Consider the following 19,927-nt stretch of genomic DNA (forward strand, 5'->3'; position numbering starts at 1 on the left):
GCAAATTATTCCGGAGGAAACCCATTAAATCTGGGAAAAACCCCCTTGTGGGAATCGAATCCAGGACTTTATAGTTTCTAAGCCTTATCACACCCTTAAGATGCCTCTAGGCTATAATGGCATGGGCAAAAAACATATTTATTTATACAATTGTTTGGGGTCAACCGTGCCTGACCCTTTTTGACCCGTTAAGTGAACCATTTTGACAATTTTGCAACCTTTAGTTAACATCATATTCGCTAAATATGTAAAATTCTTGAATTTGCAACATGTCGATTTTGACCCGTTAGGCGAATAAACTTACCGAGCTCCCAAGCGTACATGGCGTAATTCTTTTTAATCGTGTAGCGTATAAAAGATTCAACATTTGCAGGATCCCAAGGTCATACTGCTGAGCCATCAGCTTGTATTGTCTTGCCAGCAAGTGCATTCAAGCCAAAAATAATTTCAGCCCTATATGCAAACCATGATGAATTGATTATAATCCATTAGAATTTTGTTTTAAGGGGTGTAAATGAGCCGCTCAGCTCGCGAGCTGCTTGAGATCAGCTCAAGAGAAAGCTTGAAACGAGCCGAGCCTTATCAAGCTTGAGCAGAGCTTGAGCCTAAAATAAAGCTTGTTTATTTATCAAGCCCAAGCTCATGCCTGACATATGAAGCTTATTAGGCTCATCAAGCCTTAGTGTAATATTAGCTTTTATCAATATTAAACAACACTTACCCCTTATTTAAAGTTGTCTAATAAACGAGCCGATCTTATTTAAACTTATTTACAAGCCGAGCCCGGACCCAAAAATAAGCTTGTTTAGTAAACAGACCCGAGTTTCACTTATCAAGCTCGCGAGCCTAAACCAATGTATTATTTATATTATTTTTATTTAATATCATAGTTGTCAAAAGCGCAAAAGGCGTGCGCGCCTAGGCGCTCGGGCACAGCGAGGCGCGCCTATGGCGCCTGGTGGTAGCTTAGACGTAGAAATGGGCTTTTTTTGTAAAAACGGTGCTCAGGCGCAAAAGGCGCGCGCCTAGTCGCTCGGACGCAGCGAGGCGAGCCGAAGCTGAATATCCAATTGATGTTGATGGAAGTTCTGATGACTTTGATGATGGTCTTGATGATTGATGATGAACTATAAGTTTAAATGTTTTAGTAACTGCAAACGTTTGTATAAGTCCTAGTTTTGGTATAACTTTTGGCATCACTACGTGTGTATAAGTCCTAAACTTTTGCTACTAACTATTAGCTACATCATCTTAAATGGCATATGTAATAGTTTTTTTATTTTATATGTGGAATCTTATTTATTTTCAAAGCATAACATATTTTTTATATTTTTTTTCTCTATGTGCGCTTTTCTTAAAAAAGCCCACCGCCCACGCTTTTTTTGCGCCTTGCGCCAAGGCTCCGGGCGAGGCCGATGCGCCTCGCCTGCGCCTTGCGTCTTTGACAACATAGTTTAATGCATTTGAGAAACTACCAACAAGCCGAGCTCTCATAAGTTAATTGAGCTCAGCTCACGCTCAGCTCGTTTAGTTTTTTTTTTTTTTTAATAAAAGTGTCATTATTGTCAAAAAGTAAAAAACAAAAAGAAAAGAGGTTACCCTGTGTCTTTAAAAACGTACTTAATTGATCCCATCTGGATAATGGCAGGCAGCTAGGGGTGCAAACGAGCCGAGCTACTCGTGAGCTACTCGAGCTCGGCTCGAAAAAAAGCTCGAACGAGCCGAGCTTAAACGAGCTCGAGCTCAAGCCCGAGCCTAAAAACAAGCTCGTTTAGTAAACGAGCCCGAGCCCGCTCGCGAGCCTAATCGAGCTTTCTGTTTATATATTTTTTATTAATATATTAAACATATATTTATATTAATAATAATAATTACCATTTATATAAATATAAAAGAATAACTAAATTATATCTAAAATGATAATTATAATCAATATAAATTAATTAATAAATACTAAACGAGTCGAGCGCGAGCCGAGCTCGAGCTTCAGAAATAAAGCTCGAATCAAGCCGAGCTCGAGCTCGAGCTTTCATATGTTAAACGAGCTCGAGCCTGGTCGAGCTCGGTCTCGGCTCGGCTCGTTTGCACCCCTACAGGCAGCCCTCGGTAAAACCAAACATTTCTGATTATTTACTTTTGAATTGAATGCAGGGTTTTGTTATACATATGAACAGACCGGAATCGCAGGTTGATCAAAACACGACCGTTCCACCCGAATTTTTTTTTTTATTTTTTCTGCAAATTAATATATTCAAGTTAAAATTTACTACATAGAAACACAAATGTATATGATACAATTATATTTAAATAATAAAATTTTATGTCAATTTCCCTTTTATAATTATCGCATAAAATGCACACTCAATTTAATTTATGACATAAAACATATTGTAAAAAAATATAATATAATATTAATAGGTTAAACGGGTCAACCTGTTGACCCGAGCCCGACCCGTTTAGCTAAAGGGTTCGCGGCTTCAACGTAAAACCGACTCGAGCCCGTTTAGACTAAACCCAAACCCGTGAATTTCGTGTTAGGTTTGTGTCGTGTTAGTACAAAAAACTAACAAAGTTTGAATCGAGTATACTGTAACCAAATTGTTCACCTGCATTTGATCGCCAAGGTTAATAAAAAGGGCATCGCATATCACAGGAACCATGTACCATTTACCACCATTAAACACTTGAAGCCCTTCAACTCCAGGATCTTGTAACAATAGAGTAATTCCGGATCTGTCCGAATGGGCTTTCAGCCCAAACACTTGATCAGGGGTTGGACATGGTGGGTACAAAATAAACCTCCCTAACATAACATCATGTTCTTCAGTAAATTGTTTCAAAAAACAATTTTCTTCCAAGTCTAAAGATTTCGCCATTGCCTCGAATATGACCGCCGATATAGATTTGATCTTCATGGTGTAGTCATCGATAGTTTCCCTGCATAAGGCGCAACTCATTATTCTTTTTAACAGATTGAAGAGAACAATATGAAGAGAGTTAGAAATGGGACCTGAAATTTGATGGGTTTTCGGGCCAGAACTGGAGTTTTCTTTGATCTTTTGGGAGGACTTGAAGAGAAAGGCGATCACACCAATCTTGAACTTGACTCACATCCACTGTCACGTCGTTTCCATAGCCTTCGGGAGAACCAGCTTGTTTGTAGTGTTTTTTCTTTTCCTCCAACGGAAGCTCCAAGAAGTGTTTGATCACTTGTCGAACGATGTCTAGATATGACTCTGAAAGCCCGTGATTTACAGCCTAATTTTGAACATAAAAGGTCAATGAATTTGAGTACCAGCTTTCATCAAGAAATCTTGAATTTCAAGATAAAAGTTTTTATTTTCATGGTAGTTTCAAGCTTGGTTTTAAAAAGTGTGTGACACTCTCTGATGCATTGATCTCAAAAGCCGATGCGTGAAGCGCACGCATCATGTATTTGAGGCAAGCATAAAACCATGTCAAATAGTATCAATGTCACAGCACTGCCAACGACCATCAACACTGAAGTTGCGACGTGTTAATGCGAAGAAACTAGACCGAAACATAAAACATAGAAAATAATAACTAAGTCGATTAGGACCAGTGCGTCGCGATGAACCTATCAAACGGGAAAAAATAGACGGCCATAAAAACTTGAACCACACACGCACGTTGCGTAATATTAACTCGCAAAATTTAGAATGAAGCGTAAAACAAAACGTAAAAACGTTGAACCACACACAAACGTTGGGCCGTGTTAACTTGCAAAATTTAGAACAAAACGTAAAACAGACATTTTGCGAATTTTGAAAAGTGTAGTGTACCAAAGTTGAAAGTAAAAAAGTTGTGAAGTTAAATTGGTAAAGATAGAAAGCTTTTGGGTTAGAAGGAAAAAAACCAAAGCAGCTTTGGGTTAAAAGTATAATTATATAATTTTTATTTTTTTTTGAAAAACCTCTAAACGTAGAATGCAACTTAACTATATACCAAAATGTTGTTAATTTATAATGGGTTAATATGTGGGGAAAATTATTCGTTTAAAATACATTTTTTATAATATTATTTAATTGGCCCTTTTCTACTAATGCTTCATTTTAAATTATGTATTTTATAATATCTATATCTATACTATATAATAAAAGAAACCTAATTTTGGACACATGTCATTCAATGAGGACAACAATAATTTATAGATAAATTTTAAATTTTAAATTCAAAAAATTTAAATATTATATTAGAATTTTATTTTGATTGAATCCATATATCTAGAACGAATCACCATTATTGTGAATGAGATTTTAAATAATCAAAATCCTAATATACTTACTACCTCTTCTTAAAATAAGCATAACGTTTAAAAATAAACATAACTATGCTTTGCAATGCTCCTTACAACTATATAAAAGTTATAAGTGCATCAGTGCATGATTCTCCAAACAATCATACATGGATTTTCGTTACAAACAATGAAACAAATCAAAATCCTTGATATGTGTAAAGAGAAACACAACATACTTGCCCAAATACAGTGTTTCTTTAGACATTCTTGCAAGAACATTTTGTGTTCTTTCTTTAATTTTCACAAGATCAACTAATAGTTTGCATCAAAGTGGTAAATCCAAAAACAAAAAATCAAAATTTTGATCTTCATACAAATAAATTGGTAAACAATTTTTGAAACAAACAATTTTTGATCTTCATACGTATGCAAAATGAAGACAAAACCAAATCTTACATACCTCAATTTTTGTGTTGCACCGACCACTTTCTGCACCAGCATACGAATCAATCGTGACATTGATAACAACAGGCTTTCTTGCAGAAAAAGATTCGGTAAGAACAGATTTAAGCTCATCTGGGTCCCAACAAGAAAACCTTTTCCACCAAAAGCTTCAATTAGAAGATGATACGCTGCACCGGGGACAAACGAAGTGGGTGCGGGATCATCCTTATACGGCCCCGTAATGTCTTCAGGGTTTCTTCTGTCACCACCGTATACACCACCATTGTTGAACACTATCACCACTACCGGTAACCGGTAACGAACAAATGTCTGCAATGTACCAACACATATCAATGATCGATATTTGATTGCATAAAAGAGAATAAAGAAAGCATACCTCGACTCCTATTGTCCCAGGTGAAGCCACCGCTGCAACGATACAATAACCCAAACCGACTCCCATTGTATAATTCTTTCTCACGTTATTTTTTCTATTTATCTCTCATATTAAATAATAATAATTGATACAAATTATTATATATGAATAAGTATTTAGATAAAGCCAAACGTTTGTTTTTATTATGATCATATTAAATAATAACAGTATTTTCTCAACTATAGTTAATTGGTTTTATTGATTCAATTTTTGTCTATTCATTTACATTACTTTTATCAGTCTAGAAGTCCCTTTTTTAGACCTTTCAAATGGTATGGAACATACTACATTATCAATGGTTTTTATTGGTTTCCTTACTAATTGTGATAAAAGTAATTATTTCGTACAATTCATATTGGTTTATAGCTTTGAATACGAGCATACCTTATATTAATGTTAATGTTAATGATAGCGAAATTGAGGAAACTATATTTGGATGGTAGAAAATATAATATTATGCCAACATTAACCCGTCAGAATAATCTATTATCAGATAAAATCAGACACGTTACCTTTGAACAAGAAAATGTCACAATAAATATTAGTATCGGTACAAAATTTTAAGTTCCTATGACAAATCCTAAAACAAATAACAGATCATATTATTATGAATGGCTATACAAACTTCAATATTTATTTCGTATTTGGTCTGCATATTACTCTATATTATATATACTTAGATCATATTATGTACATATTTTTTTATTTCACATTATAATTATGATTCACCCCGTGTATTACACGGGACAATAACCTAGTTATATTTAATATATGACATGATTTTACAATTGGATACGGGACCAAGATTAAATATATGCTTTTCATTGTAATTCATGGACATTGATGTAGACTTAAATCTAAATTTAGTAAGTGTGTGAATTAGCTGGTAATATAAAAGATAATGTGATTATGATGTCATACCTTTCTCACTTATATAAAGTCCCTTTATTAAAAAAATCATGAATAAATTACTTTTTGAGCTCTCATGTTTTAGTGATTTTAACTCCTTGAATTCAAAATCAAAAAGTTTAACGCTCTGAGTCCTTAACTGCTCATTTTTTAACGTTTTGAGTCCAATTTTTTAACACTTGTACTTTGATTTTGGACTAAGTGTTTAAAAACCACTAAAAGTTAGGGACTCAAAACATTATAGAATGAGCTGAGCGGTTAGGGACTCGGAGCGTTAAACTTTTTGATTTTGGACTCAAATGGTTAAAACCACTAAAACATAGGGACTCAAAAAGTAATTTACCCAAAAATCATTGTTGCTAAACTTTTTTTATAAAAAAAAAATTGTTTTAATATACATATATATATATACATAATATATAAAAGTTCGGTTATTATAAAAACACTTTTAAGATGAAAGTATCTATAAAACAAGTAATAATGTGGAAATGTAAGGATTCGTAAGACCATCTCCAATGGAAGAGGTGCAAATGCGCTCCTCCGATGCCAACTCAATATGCCCCAACAATTTTTATGCCTCGCGTAACCAAGCGTGTCACCCTGAAATGCCCCCCCCCCCCCCCTCCAATGGTTTCATTCCTACATATGTTGTCACATAAACCAAATGCACCCATAAATGTGTGCATTGTCTATTGTCTAAGGATATCCGATATGACAGCTGACAGACGTGTAAATGGATTTTTTTTAACCCTTTGCATTGTGATGTTCTTATAATATATACATTAATTACACCAAATGATCTTTTGTTGAACTTTTCATAACATATGAATGCCAAATGCCAATAACTGTTGTTAAAAACAATACGGCAAAACTTCAAAGTTTCCATATAGGACTCAAAAGCTAACAAAATAAACTAACAATCATATTACATCCATCTTACATTCAACAATAAATAAGAAAATAAACTAAGCCTTATAATTATATCATTTAATCAATAAATAGAATGAAGCTGATTCTCAGTTCCATTCCATGCTATGTATGTCTCTCTCTATATATATATATGTTATACCATCTAATTCCCGCACGCATACAAAGTAACATTTGGGATATGAGCAAACACAATCGAAAAGGGAGCAACACTTATGGGCTCTGAAGAATCCACATTCACAGGCTCGAATTGTGGTATCTCGCCATTTGAATTTACTCCTAGTTCTTTACCGTTAAGCATCATCACTTGACTGTGTAGATCCCCGTCTTTAGCGGTTAAATGGTATTCTTCTCGCGTGTTTGTTCCACTAATCTTGGAATGGCGCTGTTTGTTTGCTTTACGATGATGATAATGAACATGCGATTTGAGTTTATGTAAACTCCAAGCGCTATCTAGAGACAAGCTTACATCAACTGTACTTTTGCTGTCTAGATTGATCAATAGTAGTGTTATCCCCCCCTGCAATAGATGTTAGAAGCTTCGTGAGAAATGACTTTATTACCCTTTCGAGTTTCGTTGCAATTTTCATGGATAAATGGGACAGGTCAAGTTGGGCCAACCCGTCAACATTTTTTGCAGGGGTGACAGGTCGTGTTCCCAGGTTGGCGGGTTCAACCCGACCCGAACCTGAAAATTTTAGACAAACCTAAACACGACCCGGTCAACCTGAATTTTTTTATCTTCTAATTTTTTCCGCAAATTAGTATCTTAGTATTAAAATTTACTACAAAAATACACAAATGCATATAATACGATTACATTTAAATTATAAAATCTTATGTCAAAATCATTTTTTAAGTTATAGTTACGAGATAAAGTACACACCCAATTTAATTTATGGCATAAAACGTATTGTAAAAAATAGAATATAATATAAAAGGGTTAAAAAGGGTCAACCCGCCAACCCGACTGGGTTGACCTGAACCCGACCCGTTTAGCTAAACAGGTTCACGGTTTCAACCTAAAAATGACCCGGACCAGTTTAGACTAAACCCAAACCCGCGAATTTTGTGTTATGTTCGTGTCGTGTTTCACGTCATGTCAGAAATTCAAACCCCTAATTTTTTGTTTTAAAAATAACTATTTGTATAATAAGAATAGAAAAACTACAGTATTCAAATACTATAGGAAGCTTACAGATTCTTTGGCGCAATGCGCATACGATCGTATTTTCTTCGTCCCGTTAAAGTTTACAGAAAGAACTTTTTGACCCATCAAACGATGCCAAAGAAGAGCGCTGAAAAGAAAGAACAAAATCCCATCAAAATATAACTTTGACCTCAAAAGTCAAAGCATAATGCAAAAATAAGTTATATAAACCTGTAGTAATCCGGATTTGGCTCAAAGGTTGTAGTATTAAGCAAACCGTAGTTTCCTCCAATCAACGTCTGCCTGCAGTACGTTTTCGTGTCATAAACAGATGACATTCCGAGCTGATCCAAGTACCTATACCAAACAACATCCCATGACGGTTATCCTTTTCGTAAAGGGTATTTTGGTCTTTTTACCACTTTCTTACCAGAAACTAAACACGAATGCATTGGTCACAAGATTATGCCCGCTGTTGTACGCACCACCCGCTTCACCAACCCAAGCGGAAACAGAAGTTGTCGAAGTCTTGAGAATGTTCTCGAGTTGCTTAAACGTATCAGCCTCGCGATCGAGATAAGATGGATCTAGTATCTTTTCAACAAGATGTTGATCAACCCCTGTTACAAAATTAAAAGATATTTAAATTAAACAAACTCTATATCTTCAAAATCAAATAATTTTGCTCACATTGTAAAGAGTAAAATGCCATTTTCGTCCCTGAGGTTTGGCCAATATTGCGACTTTTGTCCAAAGTTTTGTCTTTTCGCATTTGGATCCAAAAGGTTTGACATCTTGCCATTTTCATCCGGCTCGTTAACTCCATCCATTTTTCTCCGTTAAGTGAGGGGTATTTTCGTCTTTTTTGTTAACTTAAAGGGAAATTCGGTCATTTTCACTTTATGTACAAGCATTTAGCATAATGTACAAGTATTCAAAAAGACGAAAAAGACGAAAATACCCCTGACTTAACGGAGAAAATTGGATGGAGTTAATGAGACGGATGAAAATGGCAAGATTTTAAACCTTTTGGATCCAGATGAGGAAAAACAAACCTTTGGACGAAACTCGCAAAACTGGCCAAACCTCAGGGACAAAAATGGCATTTTACTCAATCGTAAAAAAACAAAATATATATACCTGGGCCGAGATTGTATATATGGTGAGTGATTATGTCCAGTGTTTCGGGTGTTTTGTCTATAAACTCCTTGAACCAGTTGGCATCAAAGAAGCCACCGGGTGCAATTATACGAGGTTTAGGCTCGATACCCTCGTAGCTTTTTTGAACTATGTTTTTTAAGGCGATTGTGTCGGAAGCATACTGAGATGCAGTTACTCTTGTTCCAACTCCACTTCCGCTTAGCTCATTCCCTACAAGATAAAAAATGATAAAAATCAGACCGGTTTATTTTGACCCATTTAGTTACAAGTGGGTCGATTCGGGTTATGTTTTATTTATAACGGGTCAAACATGTACAATAACAGAATGTATGAGTCAAAAGTCATGCAAGGTGTACTATTTAAGGCTAATAATGAAACCTCCCAAATCATTTTGTTCAACATGTCGATTTTGACCCGTTAGGCGAATAAACTTACCGAGCTCCCAAGCGTACATGGCGTAATTCTTTTTAACCGTGTAGCGTATAAAAGATTCAGCATTTGCAGGATCCCAAGGTCCAACTGCTGAACCATCAGCTTGTATTGTCTTGCCAGCAAGTGCATTCAAACCAAAAATAATTTCAGCCCTATATGCAAACCATGACTAATTGATTATAATCCATTACAATTTTGTTTTAGGGGGTGCAAATGAGCCGAGCGGCTCAAGAAAAAGCTCGAAACGAGCCAAGCCATATCAAGCCTGAGCCGAGCTTGAGCCTAAAATAAAGCTCGTTTATTTATAGAGCTCGAGCCTGGCATATGAAGTTCGTCAGGCTCGTCGAGCCTTAGTGTAATATTAGTTTTTGGGTGTAAACAAGCCAAGCCCGAGCTCGACTAACTTTATGAGAGCTCAGGCCCAACTTGATTCGAGCTTTGTTTTCGAAGTTCGAGCTCGGCTCGTTGGTAGTTTCTCAAGCTCGGCTCGTTTGTTATCTATTAGTTAATATATTAAATAAAAAATAAAAAAAATATGCTCGTTTAAGCTCGCGAGCTTGATAAGTGAAGCTCGGGCTCTGGCTCGTTTACTAAAAAAAACTTATTTTGAGGTTTGAGCTCGGCTCGTAAACAAGTTTCAATATTTAATAACATTTACCGCTTATTTAAAGTTGTCTAATAAACGAGCCGAGCTTATTTAAACTTATTTACGAGCCAAGCCGAGCCCGAACCTAAAAATAAGCTCGTTTGGTAAACGGGCCGGAGTTTCACTTATCGAGCTCGCGAGCCTAAACCAATCTATTATTTATATTATTATTATTATTCAATATATTAATTAATAGATATAAACGAGCCAAGCTCGAACTCTGAAAACAAAGCTTGAACCGAGCTCTCATTTGAACCCCTAGTTTTTTTTTTTTTTAAATAAATATGTCATTATTGTCAAAAAAAAAAAAAAGTAAAAAAAAATAAAAAGAAAAGAGGTTACCCTGTGTCTTTAAAAAAAGTACTTAATTGATCCCATCTGGCTAGTGGTAGGCAGCCCTCAGTAAAACCAAACATTTCTGATTTATTACTTTTGAATTGAATGCAGGGTTTTGGATTATCTTCTGTTTGGTAAACAACTTTGTCTTGCAAACTCCCTCCTAATCTTATCTTTAATGGTGAAAAAGCTGCATAATTATTTTAAATAAATAATCCAGGTTAATTAACAAGCTACCAAATTTGGAATCTTTTAAATCATTGAGTCTCATAGTTTCAACATCAGTTCTTTTTTAATTCAGTAAATTATTGTAATTGTAATCAGTGGCGGACCCAGGAATTATTTTTTGGAGATGCGGATAAATGGTTCAAGCATATTTTCAGGGGGTGCGGTCGCCCCTGAAAAATACACTAATTTTTTTTTTCAAGGGATGCGCCCGCCCACCATAGGGTTCACCTAGGCCCGCCCACGATTGTAATGTAGTAATTTGTCAATGTATAATAATGTTGGAAATAATTATAATTTATTTGGAGGGTGTTTGGGATTACGTTTTGAAGTGATTATTTGATTATTGCGTTTGTAAACATAAATAATCTAAAAAATGTTTGGATGAAAAGTGATTATCTGCCTCCAAAACGCTTCAAAACGCAGTTTCAAAACGCAGTTTCAAAACGCAAAATCTATTTTGAAAACGCATAATTTATTTTGAAAACGCAACACCAAACACCCCCTTAATGTAATAAATGAGTAGTTTAATTTTGTTCGTACCTTTGATGGCATTTTGGAAAATTTTGTTGTTTAGATCCTGCACAGAAGAAAAGTTAAACCGAATTGTTTCTTTGTATAAAGCTTTTACACTCACAAACATATATAAAACTACAAAATATGAGGGATTTATTAAAAAACAACAAATATTTTGTCAAATTATTATGCAAATATGAATGTAAAATCAAAACATGAAAAAGTAATCAACTATAAATCTTTAAAATTATTAAAAAAATAAGTAAATAAAAAAACTCATATATGTCCAAGATTGCTCATTATGGCTAAATTTGTAATCAACTTTTAAATCTTTAAAATTACTTTTTTTTTTTAAAAAAAAAAACCCTCAAATATGTCCAGGATTGCTCATTATGGCTAATTTTGTAAACAACTTTAAAATTACATTTAAAGATTTAAATATTATAAAAAAAAAAAAAAAAAAAAAACTCAAATATGTCCAAGATTGCTCATGATGGCTGAATAAGTAACCAACAAAGTTAAGAAATCACATGACAATAGTAGTACTAATGAATAACCTAACAATATAAAATCTACACAAATCCCTTATAGATTCATGTATAATATCATCAACTGCACACACTATACACCTCAAGAAACACACACAAGTTAAAAAAAAAAAAAAAAAAAAAAGAAAGCAAAAACATACCACATTGAGGAGGGAAGCCTGGCCCCAGCTACAAGTACCATAATCACACTTCTCTGGTGGCCACCAATCCATTGTAGCACAAATAAAGTCACTATCAATCTTTGCAATTGAACTTTTGCCATCAATGAAAACATTTCCTTGAAGAACATCTTTTCTTGTTACAATTTGTGAATCCACAAGATTAATACAGCTAAAAGTTAATAAAAGAAGGAAAAGAAAGACACCCATTTGAAAGATCAAAGAACCCATGTTGAAAAATCTGAGCTTTTTGAAAATGTGAAGCTCAAGAATGATGTATATATATAATATATATGGTATATTGTATCTATCTTGTATCTATCTGTCAATGCAGATAGCCATGGTGGATTGAAAGAAAGAGGTGAGAAGATGCAAGTTTGGTTCTTTCTTTGTCATAAAAGAAATAGATGTAAAGGGGGAAAGAATTGAGTTTTCTTTTTTTTAAATATTTTTAATGGGAACTAACTCAGACAAGAGTCACAAGATTTGGTGTTTGGGTCTTGGGTTTTGAGTCAAATTTATTGAGATTTAATTGGAGGGTGTGGTGTAGTAGGGTGGGGGTGGGGTGGGGGGAGGGTAGGGTGTGAGCTGTGTTTCTGCTTTGTTTTGGGAAAGTGGAAAATGATGTCTCAACTGGTGAGGGTTTTACTGTACCCTAAGTACTTAAATAAAACTTAGATGTCCTAAGAGCATGTGTAACGCGTATTGCCTGTTTGCGTGACATGGTCCAGAAATCCGGACGAGGGCAAGGTGGATCGTCCCACGATGTGGGTGGTGTATGGCCGGTGGTCTGAGGGGTTTGGTTCTTACTTCGTAGGCAAGGTCTTGTTCCGGACCTCACATGTGGCCCCCACTCTCACATATTGTTTTAGTATTTTTAATGGAGGTTTTTAGAGTTGTGTTGTTTGTTTTTGAAGAGGTAAACTATCTGCAGTCTGCGGACTACATCTGTAGAAGAACAGTTGGAACAAACTTCTGCAGTCTGCAAAAAGAAGGTTGTTTTTTAACGTTTGTAGACTTCTAAAATAAACTAGTAGTGGTGTACGGACGGTGGTGGTGGGCAGTGGACGGGGGTGATGGACGGTGGTGGGTGGTGGACTGTGGTGGTGGTGGGCGGTGGTATTTAATCCTCTGCAGACCTTAGAAGTGAGTGGGCCACGCTTGCACCAAGAAGAGCTCACGCAGACGTTTTCGAAAAAACAAATAATCTGCAGATCTCAATGTCTGCATGTGGTCTGCACCGCGCAGGCAGAAGAGCCTTCGCAACTCTTTTTTAGAATAGTGTTATATGAAAAAAAAAAAAAAAAAAAAAGTTTTTTAGAGAGGTTTAAAATCTAATCTAACATTCTGATGTAAAGGTTTGTGGAGTGTAGCGTTGTGGATGCTCTAAAGAACGTCTTGACGGGTAAATTGTGTGCTACACAATCAAAAGGTTGAAAGTTTAAATTTTGCTGAACGCACGTATTCCATATATTAGTAGTATTCCATATATTAGTCAGGTAGGGGTGAGTGGTGTGGTGTTGATTCCGGTGTCGGTGTGTGTGTGATGTATATTCAACTAAAATGAAATCTTTTTTTAACATTTTTATAATAATCTTGCTAAGTGGAGCCACTATTTTGGATTTTTTTTTTTTCATTTCAATTGTATTATTCGATTCAAGTTACCTTTACAATTGGAATATATTCTAGACGGCTTTACAAGAAAGAACACAATACCAAACGGAGACGGCCTTCTATTTGGACATATACATATTTAATCAATAACAAACAAATTTATACATTATAATGAAAAAGACAAAAAGATTACCATCAAAGTTTTACTTAAAAATTGGTTACTTAGTTACGTCCATGTTCATATATTTGCATATAAAACGAAACACACAAGTTGCATGTCGTTGTACCAAAAATACCTTAAAAAGCATAAAAGACGTAAAACAAGAAAGGAGATGAATTATTCGATTCAAACTTGATAACTAACTATACATTTACTTATACCTAACCGAGTTTGAGTAAAGCCTATAAGGCGTAACATGAGAATGAGTTAGACCTAACATCATACGAAAGGATGATACCGAAACGCCAATTGCAAGTTCTCAATAAACGTTTGCAACCTTTTACATACAAAAACATGTTTCATATTGACATTATAGCCGAAGTTTGTTACTTACTTGACTATAAACACATTTCTTATATTGATTAGTTTATAAATTTTAGATTTTGTTTATATTGTTGTTTTACTATAAAATATTTCCCTAATACCTAACTTTTTTTGTACCCGGTGTGATTAATAAGAGAAAAACAAAATACAGAGAGAACATACACACATAAAATGTTATATCACAATACACATATAAAATGTTACATCACAATAATGCACAAAATTCAACTATATTTAAAATTAGAAGTAAACACTTGGGCAGAGACATCACATGCATGGTCACATCTCACATGAATCATGATTGTTTGATGTTTCATATCCATGCAATAAGGAACAACTTTCTTTTGAGCATTTAATGTAAATTTTGATTATCAAATTATATATTTTTCTGTTGCATGATGGTAATTTAACTAGTGAGTAAAACCAGCTCGCTTCAGCGATGGTGTTAAAATATGTAAAACTCGATTTAGTTAACTGTGCATCAGTATTCACTCGTTGAAGATATTCCTATTGAAACGCTATTAATGTACTCATAAAGGCGAAATTAGAACTTTATAAAACATTGTATTTAAAAGTTATAAGAGGAAAACAAAAAAAAAACGTAAAAATCATTAAGTACAATTCGGTTTTGGAAAAGTTTCACATCGAAATGTAGATAAAAAAAGAGTACGTCATAATGCTACATTCGAAATTTTATAAAGTCATATAGTGATTGAGTAAAAAAAGCAAATGGAAAAGTATATTGTTTAAAAGGTAAATGTAGTTAAACATGAGGGCTCAAATTGCAACATTTGTAGAGGCCAAATTGTAAATTATTTTATAATCCATGCTCACATTGCCTCTACAATAGTTTTTCAAGCACTTGTAATGTGTGATTTGAGATTGTGAATAGTGAAGTGTGTGAGTGAATCTACATCTTGTTTTATTATATGTGCGTATACATATAATTTATTTTCCAATTAATAGCTTAATGATCTAAAAAAGACTGGCATTCTCATGCAATACGGATTAGTTGTAAACAGGGGCGGACCCAAGTTGTGACTTGGGTGGGGGGCACTCTTCTTAAAAAATTAGTGTATTTTATAGGCAAAATTCCGGCCCACACCCCTTAAAAGATTGGTTGAACCCCCCGTTCGCATCCTCATAAAATAATTTCTGAGTCTACCACTGGTTGTAAAGTTCAAAATTTTAAACACATAACACAAGGATCTCGTTCAACAACATTTCTACATGTTTTGTACAAGTAAGAAAGACTGGTTTGATAATACGACGTTATCATAAACAGACTCCTAAATCCAAGTAAGTTCAACAAATGTATTACTTTTCAAGAAAAAGAAAAAGAGAAAAATGCAATTTGCGTCCCTGTGGTATGTCCCAAACATCAACTTGAGCCCCTAAATTAAATTTTTGGTTTTTTTGAGCCCCTGACTTTATAAATTCCTAACACTTTGAGTCCTTCTGTTAAGCTTCCGTCTGTTTGACTGTTTGGGCTAGGGGTAAGACCGTCTTTTTGCTTTATTTCCCTTCTAAAAACCCCAAATTAACTATTAAGCCCTAATTTACTCCCGCCAAAACACACAGACAGACAGTTGATTGTGCAACAGAGAAACCATAAGCGATGGTCTTCACATGGCGTCTTCGTCCTCAAGGTGAATACTACGATCCTGAACATATATATATGGTAAGTTGATTGTGTCTTCTTCCTCAAGGTATAGTTTGTTTTCGGTAAGTTAAATATCATCTGATGGTTTGATCATTTGTGTTAACAGGGGATGAACCCAGAGTATTTTCTCTAAAGATTAACCATGGAGGTGAGTTTACTGATTATCCAGGAAGGGAGTATGTCAACGGTAAGGTTAGTTACATTGACTGGGTTGAGTTTGATAAGTTAAGTGTTGATGTTCTTCGTGAAATGCTGAAAGATATAGGTTACTCTGTAGATGATGTGTTCAATTATTTTGTTAAAGATCCTAATGTGTGTTTGGATTTTGGTCTTAGACACTTTACTGATGATGATGAGTTAGATTATGTGTATGACCAACTTAGAAAATGATGCAAGGTAGTAGATTTGTATGTTGAAATAGGAGAATCTAGAATCAAGGATTCAACTGTAATGAGCTTGGCTTTACTAGATAATGTGTGTGAAGATAATGTGGTTGAGGGTGAGTCAGAAAGTAGCGAGGCAGTTTCTGAGGGTGAGTCAGAAAGTAGTGATAAAGAGAACAGTGATGAAGAAGATCCAGATTACACATTTGATCAGGAACCAGATAATCCAGTGTTTGATTATGAAGTAGATATGAGTCAGTTCAAGGCATGTGTTGACTTTGATCCTGATGAAGTCAATGAGATAATTAAGGATGCTAGAAATGAGAATACTGAAGAAGGATTGGCCTGGTGTTCCCAGACTCTGAACACAGGTTCGGTTTAAGACATATCCACCAGAATCTGAAGAAGGATTAAAGTGATACTAACCAAAACTCATTGTCAGACTCATTGTCAGCCACTTCCTCAACCAATTCGTTATTCTACACATCAACGGCAACATTGATAGCATTAAAGTGATACTAACCAAAACTTGTTCAATGCTCATTCATACATTAAGCAAAACAAGACACATAACCAACATTCATTACATTAAGAGACTCTTACATTAAACTAAAAATACACATAGACAACCACAATCATTAACCAACTAAACAATAAACACATCGTAAAAAACATCACTTCGTTAGCTTTCTTGATTGCAAAATCATCTTTCTTTTCCATGCTCCTTAACAATGCGGGTATTACCTTCTCACAAGCAGAGCATGAATTTGAAGGTGGAGATGAAGGTGTATCAGCCCACCTTATAAATCCACAATCTTTCTTCTGTAAAAACAAATCAATCAGGAAATTGCCATATAACTTCAATCTTTCTTCTATAATTTTAACTTACACGGCATAAGAATCGTCGATTTGGGTTAGCTTACGTCTTTGATACCTTGTACCACGTAGGTGCACCACAAGAACACAGGAATTGAGAAGCTTTCCCACCAGCTGATTTCTTGTTGGAGCTTGAAGCTGATTTTTGAGACATCTTCACAATAGTTTAAGACTGGATTGATCGATTAGGGAATTGGGGTTAGGGTTCGTATGAGATCAGTGTATATTGGACATTTAACAATAGGGAATTGGGGGTTAGGATTGATCGATTAGGGAATTGGGGTTAGGGTTCTTATGAATCAGTTTGATGAATTTAGGGGATAAGGGATTATTTGTATAAGGTCATTAAGGGTATATTGGACATTTAACAATAGCCAAACGGTCAAACAGACAGAAGCTTGACAGAAGGACTCAAAGTGTTAGGAATTTATAAAGTCAGGGGCTCAAAAAACCAAAAATTTAATTTAGGGGCTCAAGTTGATGTTTGGGACATACCACAGGGACGCAAATTGCATTTTTCTCAAAGAAAAAAGTTCGACCATTGTATCAAGCCGTTTATCTTTATATATGTTAAAGACTTAGAAAAGATGTGTTGTTTACGAACTTTCTAGGATATTAGATTGGGACGCAAGTACACTATTAATCAATTGATGTGGACTACGTACAATAGACTTGATTTGATGGTGGGGAGAGATCGCTTGGTTCAGGGGCGGATATAGCATTTCTACCTCTCAACTTTTTCGACGAAGTATATTTTTAGTGCAAAATTTTGTATTTTTATTCGCCGTTTTATGTATCGGTTTCGGCTACTCTTGAACAAATTTATTTAGCCCGCACTACCCCTTAACTTTATTTATAGATCCGTCACTCGCTTGTGTTTATAAATTATAATGAATCCTGGTCATGATGCCTATTGGTAGTGCCGTAGTAATCACATAAATTATAATGAATCCTTCTCTAATATTCATCTTACACCACTTAATTATACCAATTCCTAAACCCTTTTAGCGAAACTACAATGGATAAACAAATGACAAACCACACTCATCACATATTGTTGAGTCAACATACACACATTTCTTAGTGAGTACCATTTTTTGTTGGGATTTTGTCCATACTTAGACAAAAATAAATACAACTAGTCAACTAAGTATCTTATATAATGTAAAAATATTTATACTATATGCAAATATGTAACTATCGAAAATATCAAAGAGAAAGGAACATTGGCAGAGTAACAATTACATACATACATTTCATCACTTTCATAATCATTTATCACCGTCAATTAATATTCTCTATAGAAACAAGTGCCCTTTTGGAACCTTGTAAAATAAGGGTCACATGTTGTTGTTTAGGTTTTTCTTAACCACGACACCCGGAGAACTCTGGAGTCAGGAACAAGGCAACACCAAAGAATCTTCTTACTTTTATTTAAGCGAAAATCGGATGAACAAATAATATATCACTAGTTTATTTAAGCTTAAAAACACTTATAATTAAATCTATAAAATATCATATAGTAAACAACCGAAGATGAGTTACAAATACCATTGTTAAATCCATCTAGACATATGTAACGATGTCTCCAACTCTAAATTCTCAACCATCAAACAAGTGTATTCTATTTAATTTGTTAAAATACAGAGATACTTGATTTTCTAGAAATTAAAAAAAGAATTAAATGCCATTTTAGTCCCTGTAGTTTGGGCCATTTTGCCACTTTAGTCCAAATGTTTCATTTTTAACATCTGGATCCAAAACAGTTTCATCGTTGCCATTTTGGTCCAACTGACTTAACTCCATCCATATGTGTTAAGTCTGCCAAGGGCATTTTAGTCATTTCATTTTTCTTTTAATTGACCCTTTATTCTTTATTGTTTAAAAACATTAATATATATCCAGCCCTTTGCCTATTTAACATTGCATCTTCAACTAAGTTGAAATCCTAGACAACAACCTGCAAACAACCAATCTCTGTTCACCATCACCAAACTCACCCGTAAACCACCACACCTACTACTGTACACCACTGCCTACACTTAACTACCCGTTAACCACCATCATATAACTCCTTTCTCCACCACCGTTCAACACACTACCATAAATCCGAACAATCATCGACACTCCTCACCCTAATCACCACCTAATAGCAACCAAATCCTTCACAACCTCCTGCATCCGTTAAACACCACAGCTTCACCAGCTAAACAACATTCCATCTACAATTTTCATCGTACTACTCACTACCAGAAACCCAAGCTGCGTCATCATCATCATTGACCAGCAGTCCAACACCTTGTCACTCCACCTAATTTTGTCCGCTCTTCACGGTCATTCACTCTACCCACCACATTCACTCTACGGCGGCAGGAATGATGGGTTGTCCGCTCTTCACTGTCATTCACTCTACCCAACCCCATCACCACTGCCACCATCACCATCACAGCCTCACCACCACCGCCTCACCACAGCCATCGCCATTACTGCCTCACCACCGCTTCACCATCACCATCACTTGCGCCCGACCACCACCAACATCACCATCACCCGCGTTGGTGACTGAAACTAACCCCCAATCCTCAAGAACCCTAGATTTCAAATCCACCAAATTGATCATTTAATCCCCGCTGTCATGGCAAATTGACAGAAGGGTTTTGTTTGGAATTAAAAAACGAGTGGAATGCGGGAAAGAATTGCC

At 35.2% G+C, this 19,927-nt stretch overlaps 2 protein-coding genes across 2 annotated transcripts; both read right to left on the minus strand.

The window, feature by feature from the left end:
- Positions 1-183: 183 nt before the first annotated feature.
- On the minus strand, positions 184-5,165 carry LOC110883337 (protein SRG1). The gene is made up of 5 exons (XM_022131123.2): positions 5,100-5,165; positions 4,742-5,032; positions 3,011-3,258; positions 2,607-2,937; positions 184-453 (listed from the first exon to the last, which is right to left on the minus strand). Exons 1-5 carry the CDS (start codon positions 5,163-5,165, stop codon positions 448-450), a joined length of 942 nt encoding a protein of 313 aa, XP_021986815.2. The 3' UTR covers positions 184-447.
- A 1,743-nt stretch (positions 5,166-6,908) lies between these two features.
- On the minus strand, positions 6,909-12,634 carry LOC110886626 (heparanase-like protein 3). Its single transcript, XM_022134440.2, has 9 exons — positions 12,129-12,634; positions 11,468-11,504; positions 10,706-10,889; positions 9,721-9,869; positions 9,265-9,495; positions 8,555-8,744; positions 8,356-8,481; positions 8,173-8,272; positions 6,909-7,494 (listed from the first exon to the last, which is right to left on the minus strand). Exons 1-9 carry the CDS (start codon positions 12,375-12,377, stop codon positions 7,120-7,122), a joined length of 1,641 nt encoding a protein of 546 aa, XP_021990132.1. The 5' UTR covers positions 12,378-12,634; the 3' UTR covers positions 6,909-7,119.
- Positions 12,635-19,927: the final 7,293 nt, after the last annotated feature.

The sequence above is a fragment of the Helianthus annuus genome, chromosome 10 (genome assembly GCF_002127325.2).
Source record: "Helianthus annuus cultivar XRQ/B chromosome 10, HanXRQr2.0-SUNRISE, whole genome shotgun sequence".
Classification (NCBI taxonomy): Eukaryota; Viridiplantae; Streptophyta; class Magnoliopsida; order Asterales; family Asteraceae; genus Helianthus; species Helianthus annuus.